The 22,219-nt window shown below is 31.9% G+C and overlaps 1 protein-coding gene across 2 annotated transcripts in view; it reads left to right on the top strand.

Annotated features, from left to right (window-relative positions):
- Window positions 1-22,219, top strand: part of LOC143068372 (E3 ubiquitin-protein ligase UBR2-like) — a 56,169-nt gene that overhangs the window by 4,745 nt on the left and 29,205 nt on the right. The window contains exons 4-22 of one of the 2 annotated variants that reach the window (XM_076242375.1): window positions 1,121-1,231; window positions 2,077-2,271; window positions 2,643-2,720; window positions 3,827-3,889; window positions 4,117-4,240; window positions 4,620-4,721; window positions 5,031-5,067; window positions 5,746-5,797; window positions 6,451-6,549; window positions 10,786-10,867; window positions 11,132-11,210; window positions 12,876-12,981; window positions 13,868-13,996; window positions 14,364-14,457; window positions 16,518-16,604; window positions 17,456-17,517; window positions 18,052-18,159; window positions 19,638-19,703; window positions 20,069-20,145. In XM_076242375.1, coding sequence (XP_076098490.1) covers window positions 1,121-1,231; window positions 2,077-2,271; window positions 2,643-2,720; window positions 3,827-3,889; window positions 4,117-4,240; window positions 4,620-4,721; window positions 5,031-5,067; window positions 5,746-5,797; window positions 6,451-6,549; window positions 10,786-10,867; window positions 11,132-11,210; window positions 12,876-12,981; window positions 13,868-13,996; window positions 14,364-14,457; window positions 16,518-16,604; window positions 17,456-17,517; window positions 18,052-18,159; window positions 19,638-19,703; window positions 20,069-20,145 — 1,751 coding nt within the window. Of the gene's footprint in view, window positions 1-1,120; window positions 1,232-2,076; window positions 2,272-2,642; window positions 2,721-3,826; window positions 3,890-4,116; window positions 4,241-4,619; window positions 4,722-5,030; window positions 5,068-5,745; window positions 5,798-6,064; window positions 6,164-6,450; window positions 6,550-10,785; window positions 10,868-11,131; window positions 11,211-12,875; window positions 12,982-13,867; window positions 13,997-14,363; window positions 14,458-16,517; window positions 16,605-17,455; window positions 17,518-18,051; window positions 18,160-19,637; window positions 19,704-20,068; window positions 20,146-22,219 lie in introns of both variants that reach the window. The other variant, XM_076242374.1, reaches the window with a different exon arrangement.

Raw genomic sequence — 22,219 nt, 5'->3', positions numbered from 1 at the left:
CATGTATCAGCAACGTCATAATATGTATGATCTGACATTGACAAGTTTGACCTGAACTTATCAAGTCTTCTTCCGGTCTGCTGGTCAAACAAAGAAAAAAACTGTTTCTAGTATGCAAATTAATTATCTTGTTGTCTGCATATTTATATGGTAAATAATCAACTGCTGGACACAATATGAAGACTTTTTGAACTTTTTTCGCTGTGCACACTTGACAAAAAGCTTCATATTGTGACTTCACTTGTACAATGTAGTTAATATTTTACTATATCAATATGCAAACAACCTGATAATTGTTACTAAGTTAAACAAAGCCCAATCTCTTTGTGAGGTATAAATATGATTTACAATTCCATCATAAGAATACATTTTAAAGCTTAATTCTAATAAATGCTTCTTCACACTAACTTTTTTATTACTTTCTTACAGTAGCTCAATTTTTTTTTATAGTAAATTCTTATGAATAGCTAAAATACTTTTAGTTTCTTTCAAATTTCTAATCTGATAAATAGTATAATCTATAAATTGAATAACCAATAAACAGCTTATAAGACAGTTAAAATTTCTATATGATATGCACAAGAAACAAGTCTGATTTTCATGGTTGTAACTAATCAACTGCTTGGATCAAAGGTAGAATATTTAGCTAATTGAAAAATCATTTGTTCATTGAACCTCAACTTAAACTTTACTATTGTTTCATAGTACACACAAGGTGTTAAAATCACTATGACTGGTGTTAAGTAAATCAAAGGGTGATTTGTGGTGATTTGGAATATACTGCCGACTCTATGCTTTGTTAGATATTAGTTTTCACGGATTACGTGGGTACAGGTGAACCATGAAATCATGTATTTTCTATAGGATTGTAAGTAGAATCGGCAAAACCACAAAATTGAACATCCACAGACATGTTAGTTTTCCTTAATCCACAAAAATTGGTACCCACTAAAGTGAATGAATCCACAGTAAGACTGTTTTGATATCATATAATACCTATAGCAATCCAGTCTCTGTGTACTTTTGTTACCAGATTAAATTATGAGGATGTTACAGAACATAAACACATGCAGTACATACATGTAACTTTGGAAATAATGGTTGATGTTTTTTTTGACAGATGAGTACATCAGGAGGAGGAGGATACTGTGATTGTGGTGATGTAGAGGCATGGAAAAGTGATCCTTACTGTGAAATACATGATGCTAAAACAAAACCAATGTCGGATCAGGTTTGTTCTTGTTCTTACTGTAATATTGTCAAGGATGATAGTCCAAATCTTCTCTCTCTTTGAATAAGTAAAAAACTGATTTATAAATAGGTGTGCTGTTTCCAGTGATGGTGATAATAATGTATTAGCTTGTGTGATTATGTCAGTTTAAAGGGAACCATTTAAAACTGATTTATAATTGGGTGTGCTGTTTCCAGTGATGGTGTCAATAATGTATTAGCTTGTGTGATTATGTCAGTTTAAAGGGAACCATTTAAAACTGATTTATAATTTGGTGTGCTGTTTCCAGTGATGGTGTCAATAGTGTATTAGCTTGTGTGATTATGTCAGTTTAAAGGGAACCATTTAAAACTGGTTTATAAATAGGTGTGCTGTTTCCAGTGATGGTGTCAATAATGTTTTAGCTTGTGTGATTATGTCAGTTTAAAGGGAACCATTTAAAACTGATTTATAATTTGGTGTGCTGTTTCCAGTGATGGTGTCAATAATGTATTAGCTTGTGTGATTATGTCAGTTTAAAGGGAACCATTTAAAACTGATTTATAATTGGGTGTGCTGTTTCCAGTGATGGTGTCAATAATGTATTAGCTTGTGTGATTATGTCAGTTTGAAGGGAACCATTTAAAATGATGTCTATCATTGTGTAAGGCACTGTCATTTGTAATTTCCCAAAAAAGATATTTGACCCTGCTCTTTCAGTCATGGTACTGTCTTTAAAATTTTAGCATGAATCTTTTCATGTAAAAGTAAAATTCCTGACTTTATTGACTCCACCTGGAAGTAAAAAGTTTATAAGACTGTATTGAACTTAAATTAAATATTTCTATCTTATTTATCTTGTATAGAATCCTATTGAAGTTTTACCAGAAGATTTGACTGACAGAGCCAGTGCATTATTCATGGCAACTCTACATTATGTAGTGCAAATGTTAACTTGGGAGCAGTGTGATTGTCTGCCATCAGAAATACAACCTGAGGGAGAGTTAGATGATTCATATATCACAATGCTGTTTAATGATGAACTTCATACATATGAACAGGTGAGTGGGTTCAGATCGTGTAAAATTACACTCTTCACATGTCAGATTTAGCATAAAATTATATTTGTTTTTTTCCTTGCCAGATTCAAAATATTCTTTTGATGAGTTTATTCAGTGTTATGTCAGTATGAAGATTTGTTGGAAATTCTATACTTTTATGTTTTTCACACCCATTTGGTTCCATTTTGTTTTTGTCTCCTTTTTTTCAAAAATAATATATTTTTCTCCTCTTTCAATTTCTCTGTGACTTTTTACCTTTGAATTTTTTTATTACATGACTTTTTTCCCTACATTCGTATAAACACAATTTTGTAGGAATTTTATCACTGAAAAATAACAGTTGTACATTGAGTGGATTGTTTTTTTTGCAGGTGATTAACACTTTACAGAGAGCTGTAGAATGTACTCAGGAAGAGGCTGTGGAGCATGCTACCATTGTTGACAGAGAAGTAAGACTAATTTTCGTGCTCAGAAAAAAAACATTGGTTTGGTTTTTATTATGGTGTGTGATAAGTCTGGAATGTTTCACAAATTCTCCATGCAGAAAACAAGTTTTGATGAGTTAGACAAATGACTTCAAAAGTCTGCATTTCCATACTGAATATGCGTATAGATATAACTAAAATGAAAATGTAAGGTAAAGAGAAGCTGTTATTAATTCAATTAGTTATTATTTAGGAAAATTCATTCTATCAGATGGCACCAAATGAATAGATCAAAGAGGAATGAATATGATTTGTATATATGTTGTGTACAAGATGTAAGTTTGTACAAATTATAATTTGTACAGGGTTTTTGTACAAGTTATAAGTTTTTTGACACCTACCTTCTTGCAACAGGTGAACAGGTTTAACTTATAAAATGTACCAGTGTAATGTTTTAAATTCAAAAAATTATACGTCAACCTAACATTTAGTGCTATTCTCCTTGCCTTCAAACTGGAAATGAGGATACCTGAATGGTTTAAATTCTAATTTTATTTTTTTCCTTATACCATATTCATATCTATACAAAATCTTTGTGAGGTCTTATAATGTTTTTGTATCAATGCTCAGTATTAGACTGTATCATGAAGTTGTGAAAAATTGACAGAAATATGCGTAGCAAAAGACTGTGTGCTTGCATCATTCGTTTTTGTTCAGCAGGTCATAAAACACTGATAACTTGTACAAAAATTCTGTACAAATTATAATTTGTATTCTGTACAAATTATAATTTGTACAACATTGCAACTAGTACACAACATATATACATGAGACCACAGTTTCATGAAAAAACTGGAAATAAACCATACAGCACATAATTCAGAGCAACATCTGCTAGATTGTCATCAACAATACATAAATAAGGTTACACATTACAGAAAGAGTAGAATAGCATCCAGTATCCACTCATTAAGTGCATTTAATTTATGTATTGTTTAGAAAATTAGTTTCTTCTAGTCATGACCATAATATACATATATCTATGCTCTACATCAGAATATTTTCTCTTTATGGTTCTTATATCATCAGTTGTTAAAAGTATATTATATTATGTAAATGTTTCATTTCAGGGAAGAAGCAGTGTAAGAGATGGTACATTTTCTTATTGTGAAAAGGCTCGTCATATCATTGAGGTAAATGAATGAAGAAGACATGTTTTCTTTGATATACAGTATAACTTAGAAATCTTACAACGATATCACTATACAATATTACTGCTAAATTACCAAAGACAAGATTAGGAGTCAGTACTTAAGTATTTGTAAGCTGTACTGAAATAGTGTAAATTTGTTCCTAGAACATTCAAATAAGTATAAAGAACATTAAAACAAGTATTAATATAATTGATAATATCTTGCAGCACTCAACGTCTAGACATGGAAGTAAGCCATTGAAGGTACAGATTATGCATACAATAGTGGTAGCCCATCAGAAGTTTGCTCTCAAGTTGGTCACATGGCTTCAGGACATCATAGGAAAATCAGGTTGGTTCAAAGGTTCAACGGGGTTAGCTTAAGATTTGTACTGGAAAGAAATGTTTGTTGTAGAAACTTTTCATTTAAATTTTTAACTGAAGGATCTTTGTTTTGTATTACTCATAGAAAAATCCATACAGTTTTTAGAAACCCACACAAGAGTATTATCCAAATTATCTTGGAAAAATGAATGTCATAGTATCTTGAATTTGTTTAATTTTCTTAATGTTTATTTATAAAGCATATATACTTATAGTTTTTAAGTCTGTTAGTTCCCAGTGCATAATAATCCTCAGATTTTTTTTTACAAAAAGCCCATATTCAAGGGACTATATAAGAAGATAATTAAAATTCATTTTAGTTTTTAAAAGTATAAATGTAATTACAGATGGATTGAGAAGACTGTTTTGTACACTAAGCACACAACCTTATGAGAATGGAGAATCCTTGATAGAAAAGTTGATACTGTCAGATACACAGATGTGGAAAAGTGAGATTTGTCATACATTTATATCCTGCCTTAAATATTTCCCCTCTACCATCTTTTGAGATTAGAAATTATTCAGTTCTTCTCTTACTTTTCAATTCCGCATTGATAATTTATACAATTGATTTGAAAATAAAAAATGTAGTATTTCAGTTAAAAAGTGTTTCTCTTGTGAAAAAGTCTTAGTCTATTGACATGCCAAAGTTTTACCATTTAAAATCAACTTTTGCATTATGCTTTCAAAAACTTACAGGTGAGTCATATCACTGTGTCAACAATTAATTTTGAAACATTTGATATTTTATTTTACAGATGCCAGAATGTTGGTTCACCAGATGATGATGTCAGGGTAAGTGTATGGGAGAAATGAGTGGGACTTAACATCCCTCTTAAAAATCTAATGAGTGTACCTGAGGTTAAGACAAGATCAAATAGAATTTAGGGTTTATATGTTAAATAATCTATTACTTAAGGATTTTGTTTTGATTTATCTCTCATGTTTTCCAAACACATATAGTAATTTGTAGAAATCTTAAACAAAAAACAATTAAGTACTAAAGTTTGACCTAATTTTTAGCATTATTTTATGGATCACTGGTCCATTAACTCTTGGTGATTTGATTTGTAAGAATATTTTTTAGTTCAAACACAATGTCATGAACCACGATATACAGGTCACGTTCAATTTTGTCATTAAACTTATTGATATTTATAGAGTTATGCTTTGGGTTATGATGTCTGTGGTCACCTAGTTTTTATGTATATTTGTCTTTTCAGAATCTGAATTTAGGTTTTTGCAATGAGCACTTTATTATAAAATGTAGAAAAAAATTATTTCTTAGCTCATCTTCTTAAAATCATTTGTTTCTTTCCTAAAGGTAATTATAATTGCTGCTATTGAAACAAATATGTTTATCTAAATTGCTAGCAAATTCTCCAATCAAATTTTAATAATAGGCAAGTAAGTAGATTTGTTTGTTTAAAATTATTAAAGTAATATTAATCATGAATATATGTTTTATTACAGTGTACTAATGGATCAGGAATGCAAAAAGCAGTTCTCTATTATCTTCACTAAGGTAATGTCATGATGTCATTTGACCAGTAAAAAGAAATATCAAAAAAACATACCAAATACAATTTTCATACAACATTACAATAAATCAAATTAAAGTAATTGTAATCAGATCAGTGAAATGAATATTTTAAGTAAAGAAATAAGTATATAATTATTCATAACTATAAATAACTCTCAAGATGAATAACACATGTTAATAATTTTAACAGCATGAGGGCAAAATTTAATATTTAGGAACAAAAATAACACTATTTTTGCCTACTTCTAGCATTATCCCAGCCTGATTAAGGACTATGCCACTGATGATCATGATTTTGAAGTCTCTGTGGCCTCGTTGTCAGTACAAATATTTACAGTTTGCAGCCTGGTATGTTTGTCATTTATGACAAACAAGAAAGGCATCTGGCTACTTTAAACAATTTTCTGTTGGAATTTGTTAACATTTGTACAGTGGGTTAAAAAAGCCTATTTTAGATTTTTTTGCAGTACTTCAAAATTTATGCAACAAATAACTATAGACAAACTATTTTGTATATTTTAGGAAAAATATATCATATCACTTATTTGTAAGATTTCACACTGTGCTGTAAATTTTGACAGGAAATTGTTTGAGAAGACCAGATGTTATATCTTGTTTTTATATCTGTTTTGTAGCATTATGAAGCAATAACCAGAGAGTTTGTATCGGACGACCATAATCGCCCGGTATCCATTACATCTTTGTCTGTTCAAATTTTCACCGTCCCATCAGTGGTAGGTTATTGATTTTGTCAGTTTATTGAGTTACTGTGGATTAATTATTATTCGTAAGATACCAATTTTCGTTGATTACTTGACCAGAGAGAAACGGTGAAATTAAATGTCCAACTAGGTTTAAATTTTCTAAAGGTTTGTGTTCTAACTGTTGTTGCAAAACCATGAAACCAAATATCCACCAAAATATGTATTTCCCTTATTCAACGGAAATTGGAACCACGAAAATAAATGAATCTACAGTATGCATGAGTTGGACGTTTTGTTTTGATGTCTGATGTTATTCAAATTATTTAAAAGAAGAAAAAAAAGCATAGCCCATTTTGAAATCACCCATCCTCATAATTCCCAAAGTTTGAACAGAAAAGAAAGATACAATGTGTATTGTTATAGAACTAATAAAGTTGACTAAGATGCACATTAATTTTTGATTCTATGTTTTTTGCTTCCCAATGTAGTATGCATGATCCAAATATGTGGTGAATTGCTGGTAAGCAACATCCATTTGAAATCTGATTTATCCATATAACAATTTTTTGTGCAACAATTTCCAGTTTAAAAGTATACAATTTAGCAACCCCGGGCATGCTTTTCTTTACAAAAATAATCCATCTAGAACCTGCTTGTGTGTCCCATGATTGGATTTGACTAATAAAAAAATAGCTTAGAGGGTTAATGCTTCATCAGAAGGAATCTATTCAGTAAAGGGAAAATATATTAAGTCTGTGGGTTTGTCTGTATATGGAACCCATTCAAAAATTTCATTTCTGCTTTTTAATCTGCAGTTTCTTAACCATTGGTGTCTTATCCATATCCAAAGCAAAACTGTAGTAGGGTATAAATGATCAAAAATCACATTGTTCCAAAAAAAAAAATCACATTTACCATTCAAGATAGTATTGTGTCCAATTTTTAGCTCACCTGGCCTAAAAGGCCAAGTGAGCTTTTCTTATCACTTTGCGTCCGGCGTCTTCGTCATCCGTCGTCGTTAACTTTTACAAAAATCTTCTCCTCTGAAACTACTGGGCCAAATTAAATCAAACTTGGCCACAATCATCATTTTGGTATCTAGTTTAAAAAATGTGTCCGGTGACCATACCAACCAACCAAGATGGCCACCATGGCTAAAAATAGAACATAGGGAGTAAAATGTAGATTTTGGCTTATATCTCTGAAACCAAAGCTTTTAGAGTAAATCTGACGGGGTAAAAATTGTTTATCAGGTCAAGATCTATCTTCCCTGAAATTTTCAGATGGATCAGAGAGCCCGTTGTTTGGTTGCTGCCCCTAACTTGGTAATTTTAAGGAAATTTTGCCGTTTTTGGTTATTATCTTGAATATTATTATAGATAGAGATAAACTGTAAACAGCAATAATGTTCAGCAAAGTAAGATCTACAAATAAGTCAACATGACCAAAATGGTCAGTTGACCCCTTAAGGAGTTATTGCCCTTTATAGTCAATTTTTAACAATTTTTCTTTTACAAAAGAGTATTTCCCTCACGTCAATCGTTTTATTCTAAACATTATGGAACATCTCGGATTCTTATGATTGTCTTGCTTTAAAAGGTAAAAACAAACAAAGGGATTGAACTTCAACAACTTTGCTATAATGTTCTTTTCATAATCTTCATGTTTAATAATTCCCTTGACTTATATGCGTGTTTTTAACAACACGGAAAATCAGAATTCAGCAGTATTTATTTTTAGTGTATTTATAAATTTAGAAACACATCAGAGGGAATACCCAGTTTTGGTAAAATGCGAGAGTTCTCGGAATTCCAATCAATCTATTTCTGTCATATAAGAACTGAAGTGGAGTTTTACTTATATGTTACCGTTATGAAACTGATATTTGAGATTGTAATAGAGAACCATGATATCTAGGTCGTTTAATAAACATTTAATATACGTTCTTGCTTCAGGGTTTGTTTTGGAAATTATGCGCATGCGTATAGTTTTCTTGAATTCAAGGGGTTTTAGATTGAATGGTTGCTCTAGATTCCCCACTCAATTAATTAATTTATAACTCATGTGATCTTTTCTATATATGTCCGCTATTGAGGGTTATTGTTGATGCATATTGCATAATTTTAAATCATATGCATCATTTAAATTAAAATAAATATCGTCCACATCTTAGAACACCCCTTTCGGCGAAATGGAGTCTTCCATATTATTGTATAGAGTTGTCTCCCTTCCGGAAATAACTTCCGTGAATTCTAATCGAGTATTAGCTCGTTCTGTCAATAAACGTCGTATTATATTAAAAACGAATGCAGTTTAAACCGATAAATGTGTACGGAAAGGAGTCATGATCACTGACCCAAAAGAAATTAAATATTTAAAGAGTTAGGAATGGGGTGCCTCCTAGAAATAACGTAGGAAAATAGGTCATAAGATAATAAGATAATGTACGAGGTGGAATGCCTTCTCTCACTCTGAGTCTCGGTGACTGCTGTGGAAAGTAAACTTGGAATTGATAATACAAAAATAAAACACAATAGGTCTAATTACATTGTTTAAACACTTTTATCCGGGATTGGCTATTTTGTAACTATTTTACATGTGCAGTTGAATTAGTTTTAAAAATAATATTATCCAGCTACATGTATACATCGGTGTCAATGAAACAACGGCAATCGTATCCCTCAGAGCAATCTGCTCTTTGATTGGCTCATATTTCTGAAACCAAAGCATTTAGAGCAAATCTGCTGTGAAAAAAATTCTTCATTAGGTCAAGATCTATCTGCTCTGAAATTTTCAGACCAATTGGGCAACTTGTAGTTGGGTTGCTGCCCCTGAATTGGTAATTTTAAGAAAATTTTTGCAGCTTTTGGTTATTATCTTGAATATTATTATAGATAGAGATAAACTGTTAACAGCAAAAATGTAAAGGAAAGTAAAAGCTACAAATAAGTCAACATGACCAAAGTGGTCAATTGACCCCTTACAAAGTTATTACTCTATATAGTCAATTTTTAACAATTTTCAGAAATTTTGTAAATTTTGGTAAATTTATACAAAATATTTTCCACTGTCACTTCTGGGCCTAGCTGTGGAACTGTAGCTCTTAGGACCATATGGTCCGCAAATAGTCAAAAAATAACATAAGGACCTAAGAGCTACGGTTCCGCAGCTATTCTGGGCCAAGTTCATTATAGGTAGAGATAATTGTAAGCAGCAATATTGTTCAGTAAAGTAAGATCTACAAAGGCATCACCAACACCAAAACACAATTTTGTCGTGAATCCTTCGGTGTCCTTTGCTTAATATGCACATAGACCAAGGTGAGCGACAGAGGCTCTTTAGAGCCTTTAGTTTTTTTTTTATTGTGGCCCATATTTCACTGTCTGATCCTAATAACAAAATTTTTAAATATTAAAACCACAAGTCTTGGATTGTATTCTTGGTGAAATGTTTAGATTCATAGCAGATGCCAATAAACGCTTTGGACTAAATTTCATGTTCGAATTAAATACTGTAAGTTTAGAAATTATTGCATGCATTTATTTTTGCAATTTTAACACAACAAACCAAAATCCACAAACTAATGTATGTGTCAGATTTCAAAATATGAGTTCTTATTATTACAATACTCCCCAAATCACATTATTTGCAATAATAAAGACCTCACAATTATTTCTAAATTTACAGTATGTTTGATTTAGCACTCTTAAGAACATTGATGATTATCATTTAAACTTATAAAATTGAGAATTTTAACAGGGAATATGTCAAAAGAGACAACAACTCGACCAAAGAGCAGATAATAGCCCAAGACCACCAATAGGTCCTCAATGCAGTGAGAAAATCCTGCACCCAGGGCATATTTGCAGAAATATCTTGATATGAAGGAATCAGGAAGTCATCACACTGTTCAAATAACATTCATTATTTTAGATTTCATAGTAAAAGATATAATTGAAAAAGATATTGAAAATCAACTAAGTATTTATTCAGTATTTGATGCAAATAAGCCAAGTAAATGAATTGCATGAGCAAAAGATAAAAGATGAATAAAATAATATGAGCTTGGGTAAGCATGTAAAAATATGAGCTTGGGTAAGCATGTAAAAATATGAAAATAAGATGTATTATGATTGCAAAAGAGAACACTCTTGACTAGAAATCAAATGATGAAGAAGGCAACAACTATAGGTCACTGTGCAACAAAATGTTGATTAAAAACAACATTAATACCTGGAACGTAACTTTATTTTTTTTTCCTTCTAGGCTAAAATGCTGGTTACTGACCATGACTTGTTAGATGTAATTATAACAACATTCCTTGGATTCTGTGAGGAAAAGAAAAACAGTAAGTAGTTATTTAGCATATCTCTAGACTTTTAACATGCTTTATAGACTAGTAAATCAAAGAAAAAAGAAATAAGTTTACCATGGGTAAAGATTGGCCTTATATTTACTCTTAATAGTTAACAAAAATTCCTAGAAATAAGATCAACTTGAACAAAGAAAGTTTTATATATTTTTGAATGTTTATAAGTATCCATAACAAACTGCTTTATATTAATTGAAATTATGTTTAACTCACCCATAATTATTGCCTTATTTTATATAGATGATGGGAAGCTGTCCTTCGAGAGAAATGAAAGAAGTACATCCTTTAAACGAGCTTGTTATGTATTATATGATGTCAAGTAAGTTATGAATACATTTTGGGGCAAATATATGGCGTGTTTCAGTCTGTGAGACTTGAAAAGTAATATTTGAAAAATTTTGAAATGTATTAAGTCATATCAAGGATGTAACATGAATATAGATAATTGATTTCCTTTGTTCTTTCGTCCGTCCTCCTGTCCTGCTTCAGGTTAAAGTTTTTGGTCAAGGTAGTTTTTGTCGAGCCTGCAACTTTTGTTGCAGAAAGCTCGACATAGGGATAGTGATCCGGCGGCGGCGGCGGCGGTGTTAGCTCACTTCTTAAAAGCTTTATATTTTAGAAGGTGGAAGACCTGGATGCTTCATACTTTGTATATAGATGCTTCATGTTACGAAGTTTCCGTCAGTCACATGTCCAATGTCCTTGACCTCATTTTCATGGTTCAGTGACCACTTGAAAAAAAAGTTCAAATTTTTTGTAATGTTGAATTCTCTCTTATTATAAGTAATAGGATAACTATATTTGATATGTGCGTACCTTGCAAGGTCCTCATGTCTGTCAGACAGTTTTCACTTGACCTCAACCTCATTTCATGGATCAGTGAACAAGGTTAAGTTTTGGTGGTCAAGTCCATATCTCAGATACTATAAGCAATAGGACTAGTATATTCAGTGTATGGAAGGACTGTAAGGTGTACATGTCCAACTGGCAGGTGTCATCTGACCTTGACCTCATTTTCATGGTTCAGTGGTTTTAGTTAAATTTTTGTGTTTTGGTCTGTTTTTCTCATACTATATGCAATAGGTCTACTATATTTGTTGTTTGGAATGATTGTAAGGCGTACATGTCTAGCGGGCAGATGTCATGTGACCTTGACCTCATATTCATGGTTCAGTGGTCAAAGTTAAGTTTTTGAGTTTTGGTCTTTTTATCTAATACTATATGCCATAGGTCAACTATATTTGGTGTATGGAAATATTTTATGATCTTTATGTCAGTCGCGCAGGTTTTATTTGACCGTGACCTCATTTTCACGGTTCATTGCACAGTGTTAAGTTTTTGTGTTTTGGTCTATTTTTCTTAAACTTTAAGTAATGGGTCAACTATATATGTTTTATAGAAGCATTGTTAGCTGTACATGTCTGCCTGGCATGGTTTATCTGACCTTGACCTAATTTTCAAGGTTCATTGGTCTTTGTTTAGTTATCTTGGTTAATGTTAAGTTTATGTGACAGTTGTAATAAAGCTTAGCTTTATACTTTGGACTATCAACATAATATCAATGATTAGTATAGAAGGCAAGACATTTCAGTGTGTGCACTCTTGTTGATGAAGTCGAAGTCCTATCAATTTGAAACTTAGTACACATGTTCCTTATGATATGATCTTTCTAATTTAATGCCAAATTAGAGATTTGACCCCAATTTTATGGTCATTTGGGCATTTTTTTTACTATGAACACATTCTTGTTTGTTTATTATTTACATATTTGGATAAATTGCATTGCTCAGTTTACTATCTGAAAGTGTCATGGGAAATTTTGGTTGGTGTTTGTCTCAAAATTGTCAAATTTGCAAATTCTAAATGGTAAAGTATAGGAAGTCATTGATTAATTCATATTTGAAAAGTTAAGGAATTTATCATTAAAACTGAATGAAATTAGAAAGCATTAATCTGCCATGTTATTGCTCTTCATCATTTCCAGATACGCTTTGATATGTAGACCATCACCAGATGAATGGAGTGACAAACTGAGACATAGTTTCCTTAAAGGTTTTAAATCATTTCTTAAGATGCTGAAAATGATGCAGGTAAATTCTATTGAGAAACAAGAAAAAATGATACAAGGAAGTAGACCTTGGTTAAGGGAGATAACTCTTTAAATCAGTTATGCATTTGTAAAAGTCGAAGTTTCATCAATATGTTTTAAGCATTTATAATAATCTATGTAACCTTGAAGCTTAGAACATATTATGAAAATGGTTCACACAAAAGTACTAGTGACTTTATGAGTTATTTCCCTTAACCTATGTCTACCTCCTTAACAGTGGTATGTTAAACAGTTAAGTGTGCATAAAAGGAGATATGGTGTTAACATTGTTGAGACATTAAAATCTAACAGCAGAAAGAGAATTGAATAAAAAGCTTTATTGTTGACCAGAAATTTAAAAAAAAAAGTATAAATATGATTAGTTTTTAATAGCACAAATGCAAATTAAGCTTTAAAAATGTGACATCATATTTTTTTTTTAAACAGTAGAGTTTGCATGAACATTGATGACTATTATCCTGCATAGAAAATATGTATTGCACTCACTAGCTCTTTCAATATCAGAACAAACTTTGTACAATATTCATCAATTTTCATGCTACAACCATTTTTATTTAAGAATTTTAATAAGAAGCTTATTTACTACTATAAATGTAAGGGCTATTCCAGAAAAAAATGTATGGGGGGGTTGGAAGGCACATTATATTAATAATACATGGGTGATGGGTATCAGAGCAACTTTTCACACTATAATGCACTATAATTCTCAATTATAATTGTCTGGGTGGCGGGTGCTGACAAAAACTGCCTCCCCCCCCCCCCCCCCCCCCCCCCCCGCCCCCCCATACATTTTTTTCTGGAATAGCCCTAATGCTAATAGTTGTGCTTTCAGAAATTGACTCATTTTATTAACTGTTTTTATATAGGGTATGGACGGTGTAATGAGACAATTAGGTGTACATCTGGAGTATGAACCTGAGTGGGAAGGTGCATTTAACTTACAACTAAAGCAGGATGATGTAATAACAGAGTTTCTGGAATGGTGTGGCACAGATGTAAGTATGAAACACTTTGTATTGATTAAAAATAGAAATTAAAAAAAGCATCACCAGAATAGAGTACCTATGTTTATATTTTTAACAGTACCACATTGCATCGGTGTAGCCAATGGAATAACACAGATTATACAAATTGAAGACTTCCTGTAAGTACTTGTTAATCAGTTAGTGAGTTTCCTGGTATGTTTTATGTTTTCAAGTAATTCAACTGAAAAGGCAGAAGATTGATTGACAATATATATATATTTGAGGGAACACTCAAAAATCTAAATATATAAATGTTCAAAGAGAAGTTCTGTTTCTTTAATACTGTGAATACATGTTTTTGTTTTTGTTTTAAATTTAAATTTCTTTATCTTTTTAGAGAAAAGTTCTGATTGAAGCTTTTAAACTAACATTAGAGTTCCTTTTGAAATGCAAAGACAAACCAGCCACAGTGAAACGAGAAGACAAAACAGGTAGTTATATCAGATGTTTTGAAAAAAAAACCATAAGCAGTCATACATTAAATCTGCTGGATCTGTACTGGTTACAGCGGATTCCATTGAGTGTGTAGCAAAAGGTAATATCTTTGGTTAGCTTGCTTGTTAGCTGAACCGTGAAGTCATTATTAGGTCAGGTATACTACCCTCCTTTCAAAGTAGCATAGTCCAACAGACAGATTGACTGGTTTTCTGTCGGACTAGTCTATTCTTAAAGTAGGGTAGTTACCTAAGCTAACAATGACTTCACGGTTCAGCTAATAAGCAAGCTAACCAAAGATATTACCTTTGGCTACAAACTCAGTAGAATCCGCTGTAATACTTAAGAGTAGAAGAACATGATATATTTAATTGTTGAAATTGGTTTTTAACTGGCTTTTATTAACTGTGAGATCTCTTAGATTGTACGCCTTTTCTTGTTTCTATAGTAGGTGGGTTTTTTTGTGCTTTATATTAGTTTTTTTTTAGCTGAACCATTTCCAACTGAATTTTTACAAGCTTTTATAGCTGACTTTATGGTATGTGTTATGCTCCTTGTTGAAAGATTTACAGAAACTTTTATTTTCTCACATTTGGCCTATTTGGACTTAAGTGGGTAGTCTAATTGGCACTCATACTGTATTATCTTTTAGAAATTATTATGGTTTTTAAGTTCACTTTATTACAGTTTGTCTTTCTTTTTTTGTGTTTGCCATGCGAAGGCATTGTATTTGTTCAATTGAAATCGAGATACTTGGTAATTTGTGATTATACCCCCGCTTTGAAAATAAGGGGGGTATACTGTTTTACCTCTGTCTGTCCTTCCGTCAGTCCATCGGTCCGTCAGTCTGTCAGTCAGTCCGTCCCTCCCATGAATATTTTTCGTCACATTTTTCTCAGGAACTACACTACCAGGATTTCTGAAATTTGGTTTCAGGCTTGATATAATTCAGCTATACTGTGTGATGCGTTTTCAGATTCATCACTCGACAACTTCCTGTTTACTGAACACGTGTATGATTTTACACATGATAGCCAAGTTGAAAATTTTCGTCACATTTTTCTCAGGAACTACAATACAAGGATTTCTGAAATTTAATTTCAGGGTTTATATAAGTCAGCTATACTGTGTGATGCGTTTTCAGATTCATCACTTGACAACTGCCTGTTTACCGAACACTTGTATGATTTTACACATGATAGCCAAGTTGAAAATTTTCGTCACAATTTTCTCAGGAACAACAATACAAGGATTTCTGAAATTTGGTTTCAAGGTTTATATAAATCAGCTATACCGTGTGATGTGTTTTCAGAGTCATCACTCAATAACTTCCTGTTTACGGAACACTTGCATATTTTTACACTATTAATATTATCCACTTGCGGCGGGGGTATCATCAGTGAGCAGTAGCTCGCACTTTCACTTGTTTTTATGGCCCTGCAACGAAGATGTCGGTGCCATATAGTTTTACCCTTGTCCATAATTCCATTATTCCGTCATTCCGCAACAAACCATTATACAGAGTTTTTTTCTAAACCCCTTCAGATTTATGGTATGTGAGTTAACCATGATGAGTTACAGATCAAGTTTAAGTTTTGTTCGCTCCACTAATTTTTACTGCAATTACAGGCTTTGGACTTTAATGAATTGTTGAAAAGCACAGATATACAGACTTTTTTCTAAAGGCTTTCAGATATTGGGATAATTTTTGGCATATGATGAGTTTCAGATCAAGTTTAAATTTCGTTTTGCTCCGCTAGTTTTTGCCAAAATTAAGGGTTAACAACTGAAAATTGTTGAAAATCACAGTTATATAAACTACCATCATGTTTGTGTACACATATGTGTTATTGAAATTGCAGATTTTTCAACATTTTGAGACTGATGACTGAATTTTAATGAAAATGTCACATGTGGTGAATTTGACATCTGTTAGGATATGACAGTTCCTTGATTTTAACCATACATATAAAAAGTGGCACATTCAGTTCCAATGACTATCAATATGTCTATAAATATTATGTGTATATTATTATTTTGTTTTTATTTATAACAGTGTGTGGACATAAAGTAAGATGTTTGAAGTATGATGTGTCTACTCAACCTGTATCTATACATCTGCCTTTATCAAGGATCCTAGCAGGTAAATAGAATAGAGTAAATGTGCATTTTAGCTACAGAGTGTGGCCATAAGTATTCATCACTTGAGATTTTTCGCTATATATTGTATTTAAAACTACATTTTTTCCAAAAAATATTTTGGGTCATTTTTGGTTTGATTTTAGGCAAATTGGTACCAATAGAAGCAGAATTGTCACAAGTTTATTTGTTTTTTTTGGTTATATTTTTTTGTGGATCATTTTAATTTTTTCACAAGATAAATACATATTATTTTCTGTTCAGAAATTCACTATAGAATGAAATTCAAAACAGTGTAGCTGTGGCCATTGATTGACACATTAAAATCATCCATTGACTGGGACAATTAACGCGAACGTTTGTCTGTAACGACCACTGTTCACGACGTACCTACGATAGACATTTAAACTGTGGGGTCACCAAAGGTTTCTTAACGCCTTTAATTATAAAATAATTTGAAAAATTAATCAGGAATAACCTTTGTGTTTTGATTTATATAATTGATATAAATCAAAATATCGTGTTATTTCTGATTAATTTTTCGAATTACTTTATTTAGGTGTTGAGAACCTTTGGTGACCCCATAGTTTAAGTGTCTTTAAAAAGTACATAGTGAGCATTGGTCGTTACATACAAACGTTCACCTAAATTGTCCCAGTCAATGGATGATTTTAATGTGTCAATCAATGGCCACAGCTACACTGTTTTGAATTTCATTCTATATTCAACCAAATTAAATTATAAAAATTTATTGTATGTGTTCACATCAATAGAAAACACAAACACCTGAAGACAAAACTATTACCGAATAAACAAACACACTTAAGGTTTGCATGTGTCTTTTTTTTATTTTAGGTCTATTTTTACATTTTGGAAAGCTTGGAATTGCATGGAACAGTCCTGAAGTTAACATTGAGGTAAGAGTAAAACATAAATTGTCTTGTAAAGTTGTATAAGATACTTACATTGTAACATTCAAGTAGGTAATAAATAAAGAGACTTTCAGAGTTTCAGCTGCTGCAGTATGTATTGTTCACTTTTAAAAACATTCTGTGTTATTACCATGTAAAGTTTAATCAATGAGAATAGTGCATATGTTATATATTTCTAGCAGGGTAAGAGAATTCCAAAACCTGCTTATAGTATGGTTTATTTGTGGTATTGGCGGGTAGGAAAGGAAAATTGGATGTCTTCTTTGTGTAATCAGCTTCTACAGTTTTCAACCCTGATCTCTGAAACTTCACAGGAAGATTGCACATATGTTGAAGTTGTGTACCTGCTATTATGGAATTGTTTTAAGGAATTTATCTCATTTTCCATACTTGTGGATATATTCTTTTTTCAGCAAAATTAAGTCACGAATATTGTTATCTAGCCTTACAAGACTTTCACCTATTTTACTATTATTTTGTTGAATGTGTTTTGATAGAAATTTTTCAAATGTATTACAGCACTTAGATATGGCAGAAATTATAGAGCCTCCTTTACGAGTACAAGTGATGGTAGCACAAACACAAGCTGGAATGTGGAGAAGGAATGGTTACTCCTTACTAAATCAGGTGAGGCATGAGTATTTTTAATTAGATTATAGATCTGCCAATTTAATTTTCCACATTTTCTTAAAGAATTGGAAATTTAAGTCTATTTTTTCCCCTGACAAAACTACAGTACATAGTGAATTATTTTTGAAATATAGCTTTTGTGCTTTTAACTTGAATTTTAATCACACCTTGCTTAGACTATGTAGATTTTAAGCCTGACATATTGCTTAAGACACTTTTCCAATTTTGTTAATTGTATGTTAATTTTAAACTTGCATCGTTTATTCTGTGACATAATATAGCCATTATGTTGGTTCCCACTTTGATCCAGAATAAAATCCTTGTTTATATTACATATCATCCTCTTTATTTGTTTTCTAAATGTAAAAAAACTACAAATAGCCAATAGCAGTTGATAGGGAAAAGTTGTTCACTCAAAAACTGTAAAAAGTCCATTACTTTGAGATTGTTTTGCTTTTTTTTTTCATTAAGATTTTATTTTGAAAACAGTTTGGATCAGCTGTTTTATAAATTCATAGTATGTCATTTTTTATTCATAATTCATATTTCCACACAGAAAGCACAGTTAAAGTCATATGAAACGAGTGACTGGTGAAAAATAATGTTTATCAAATTCTTGAACCAATGCATGTATATATCATGAACCTTGTCTTCTGTGCATGATTTTGTCATTTTTTACGCAAATATATTGTATAATCATCAATTTTTTTTCTCTGTGTCTGTTATGATTTAACAAATATGGCAGCTCATTAAATGCCGTGTTTTGAAGCCGAAGTTTATCGATTGAAAACAATCAACAAAAAACATGGATATTGAGCAGGTGTATAACATATACAATCAAATAATAGTTTATTTAAATGACAGATCCACGTGTATTGCGATCACCAGATTTTTACGAGAAGGGTCACGTTAAGGTCACTTGCATATACGGAAAATATGTCTGGAAGCAAGCAATTAAAATAAAGTAAAATTCTTCTAAATGTGGACATATTAAAGAATTTTCTTAAGATAAAGTATATGCACATAAGTTTTATAATGAAAACTATCCATTTAGTTCTTTAAATCATATGTATAATTGTTTCAAATGACTTTAAGTAACTAAAGAGAAAGAAGATGACCAGGTTTCCTGTATCAGAGTTCATTCATTTGGATACAGAACCTAAAAGAGGCATTAACTTGCAAAAAGAATGAAATTGATATCTCTGATACTTTCTTTACCATGGGACAGGTCTATATCATCATGAAGATAAAATGCCTTATATAACTAAATATTACATTTTCACTCCTCTGACTCAACTTTTCATCAAACAATACTGATAACTTACAACACTATACACATATTTTCCAGTTTATGTAGTGTTTAATCATTTGTTGAATATTTTGTTTTTTCAATTAATTTTTCTGTTGGAAAAAAACCTTTATTAAGATGGAAATCCTTTATTGTATCATCATCTTGTATTTATTATTGCTTACAGATTTTTTTTTACCACAATGTTAAATGTAGAAGAGAGATGTTCGATAAAGATATAAATATGTTACAGGTATGTATTTTACATCATTTATGCTTACAAAATAGTCACAAGTTTGAATGATATAGATTATAGACTAAATAAAAAAAAAATAAGCTCATTTGCAGCACATTTACTATAGTTTCCCTCAACTAAATGGTATAGAAATTTATACATAATGATTATTTCCACAAAACACAGATCAAGTTCGAAATTGGGTGGCACCACTTTTACGGTTCATGAGCTATTCATAAATTAAAAAAAATGCTGAATTATTTCGTTTCTGTTTTCTAACTTTAGGTTGCCTCAACCAAATGTTATGAAACTATGTCAATAGTTTAATATAAACCTAATAAAGGAAAGCATATCTTAAAGTTATGACATTATTTTGTTTATAGATTGGAGCCAGTATTATGGACAACAATGAATTTCTTATACACCTTTTGAATAAATATAATCTTCTGTCTTGGGTTCGGTAAGTACAACATATTGTGAATCAAAAGATTTCAACATATTGTATTTCATAGTTTGAGGAATATTAAAATTACTTTTTTTTCATTTTTATACGACCGCCAAAAAAATTTTGCGTCTTATAATGGTATCATGTCGTTGTCGTCCGAAGACTTATTTTGTTTCCGGACAATAACTTAGGATTTAGTGATTGGATCTCTATAAATTTTTACCAGAAGGTTCAATACCACTAAAGGAAGGTTGGGATTGATTTTGGAGGTTATGGTCCCAATAGTTTAGGAATTAGGGGCCAAAAAGGGGCCCAAAATGAGCATTTTTATACAACCCGTATATTGGTATGATGTTGGCGTCGTCGTCTTTGTAGTCCGAAGACATTTGGTTTTTTGCACTATAACTTTAGTATAAGTAAATAGAAATGTATGAAATTTAAACACAAGGTTTATGACTATAAAAGGAAGGTTGGGATTGATTTTGGGAGTTTTGGTCCCAACAGTTTAGGAATAAGGGTCCAAAAAGGGCCCAAATAAGCATTTTTCTTGATTTTTGCACAATAACTTTAGTATAAGTAAATAGAAATCTATGAAATTTTAACACAAGGGTTATGACCACAAAAGGAAGGTTGGGATTGATTTTGGGAGTTTTGGTCCAAACAGTTAAGGAATTAGGGGCCAAAAGGGGCCAAAATTAAACTTTGTTTGATTTCATCAAAAAATGAATTATTGGGGTTCTTTGATATGCCAAATCTAACCGTGTATTTAGATTCTTAATTTTTGGTCCTGTTTTCAAATTGTTTTACATTAACCCTTTCGCGGCGAGTGTATCCTTGAGGATACACAATGCGCAGGGCGGATGTTTCCTTGAGGATACACGATGCGCAGGGCGAGTGTATCCTTCAGGATACATAAATATTGACCCAATAAAAGCCGCAATTTTACGCTATTTGCCGTTCTTAACAGTTGAAATCAATGTTTCAATTAAAATCTGCGATATCTGAGGGTATTATTTCAGTTCTTCAACAGCATTAAAAACATCGTGAAAGGTAAATAAATCAAATCGGAAAATTTTATTTTCTAAAATTAGAACCGGAAACACGTTTTGAGGTCATGTGGGGTTTCAAAATGGCTCCTCTCGATAACGAGGAGTGGAAGTACAGCTGTTTTCTGTGTTTTGATGAAGCCCATTATTATTCTTAGGTAGTTTTAACTATACAATAAAAATAAATGGTTCAATATATCTTAAATAAATATGATAGAGTCTAGCGATCTTTTTATTCCGCCCACAAATCGGAACTAGACAAGTAAGTTTTTTTCGCGTTCATGGCTTTGCTACAAAAACAATTCTCGATTTCGAGGGAACAGAGATATGGCTTTGAAAAGCTGGTACTCGGGTGACACATACACTTTGATTGAGTATCGGGTGAAATAAGCGGATAGGCTGTGAATGTACGGGAGAACAATGCACGAAATTGAAAGCAGTTTAGGAAGTGCAACTTCGTCTGCTAGTATTTCAGTGTGAAAATGTCGTCAGACGAAACTGATGTAGAATTTGCAGGTTCAGTGAAACTGATGTTATTAATGCCGGAAAAGAGGTCTTACTTACTTAATGAGGAAAGGTTAAGAATTGGTCAGAATGGGCAGGGGAAAGATGACAGTGAGGGCTATAATGAGTCAAATAATGAGGAAGCCAAAGGGGAGCAGGAAGTTAATATTAATTGGTGAGGAGATGGTGGTGATTTGTGGCACAAACGATGAGATTAGTAGTGTTGAAAAAGTCTACACATATATTTGCCCCTTGTGGGAATACTGGGCTAAGTCATGTCATGGGTACTGAAAAGGAGGTGTCAGATTTAGGGCAACTTTATATGGACAATCCTTTTCTTGAATGCATTCTAAATCAACAAAACTGATAACTTTAAGCTTTCCACTGATTTTTAAAGGTGCTGTTATGTCACTATCCCAGATAAGGGGGAAAGGTTGAGCGCTCACAAACACGTTTAACTTTAACCCTGCCACACTCATTATTTGCCTGTCCCAAGTCAGGAGCATGTAGTTCACTGGTTGTTGTTGGTTCATGTCTGT

The sequence above is a fragment of the Mytilus galloprovincialis genome, chromosome 3 (assembly GCF_965363235.1).
Source record: "Mytilus galloprovincialis chromosome 3, xbMytGall1.hap1.1, whole genome shotgun sequence".
NCBI lineage: Eukaryota > Metazoa > Mollusca > Bivalvia > Mytilida > Mytilidae > Mytilus > Mytilus galloprovincialis.
The sequence above is the reverse complement of the archived record's forward strand: the minus strand, read 5'-3'. Positions and strand labels throughout refer to the sequence as shown.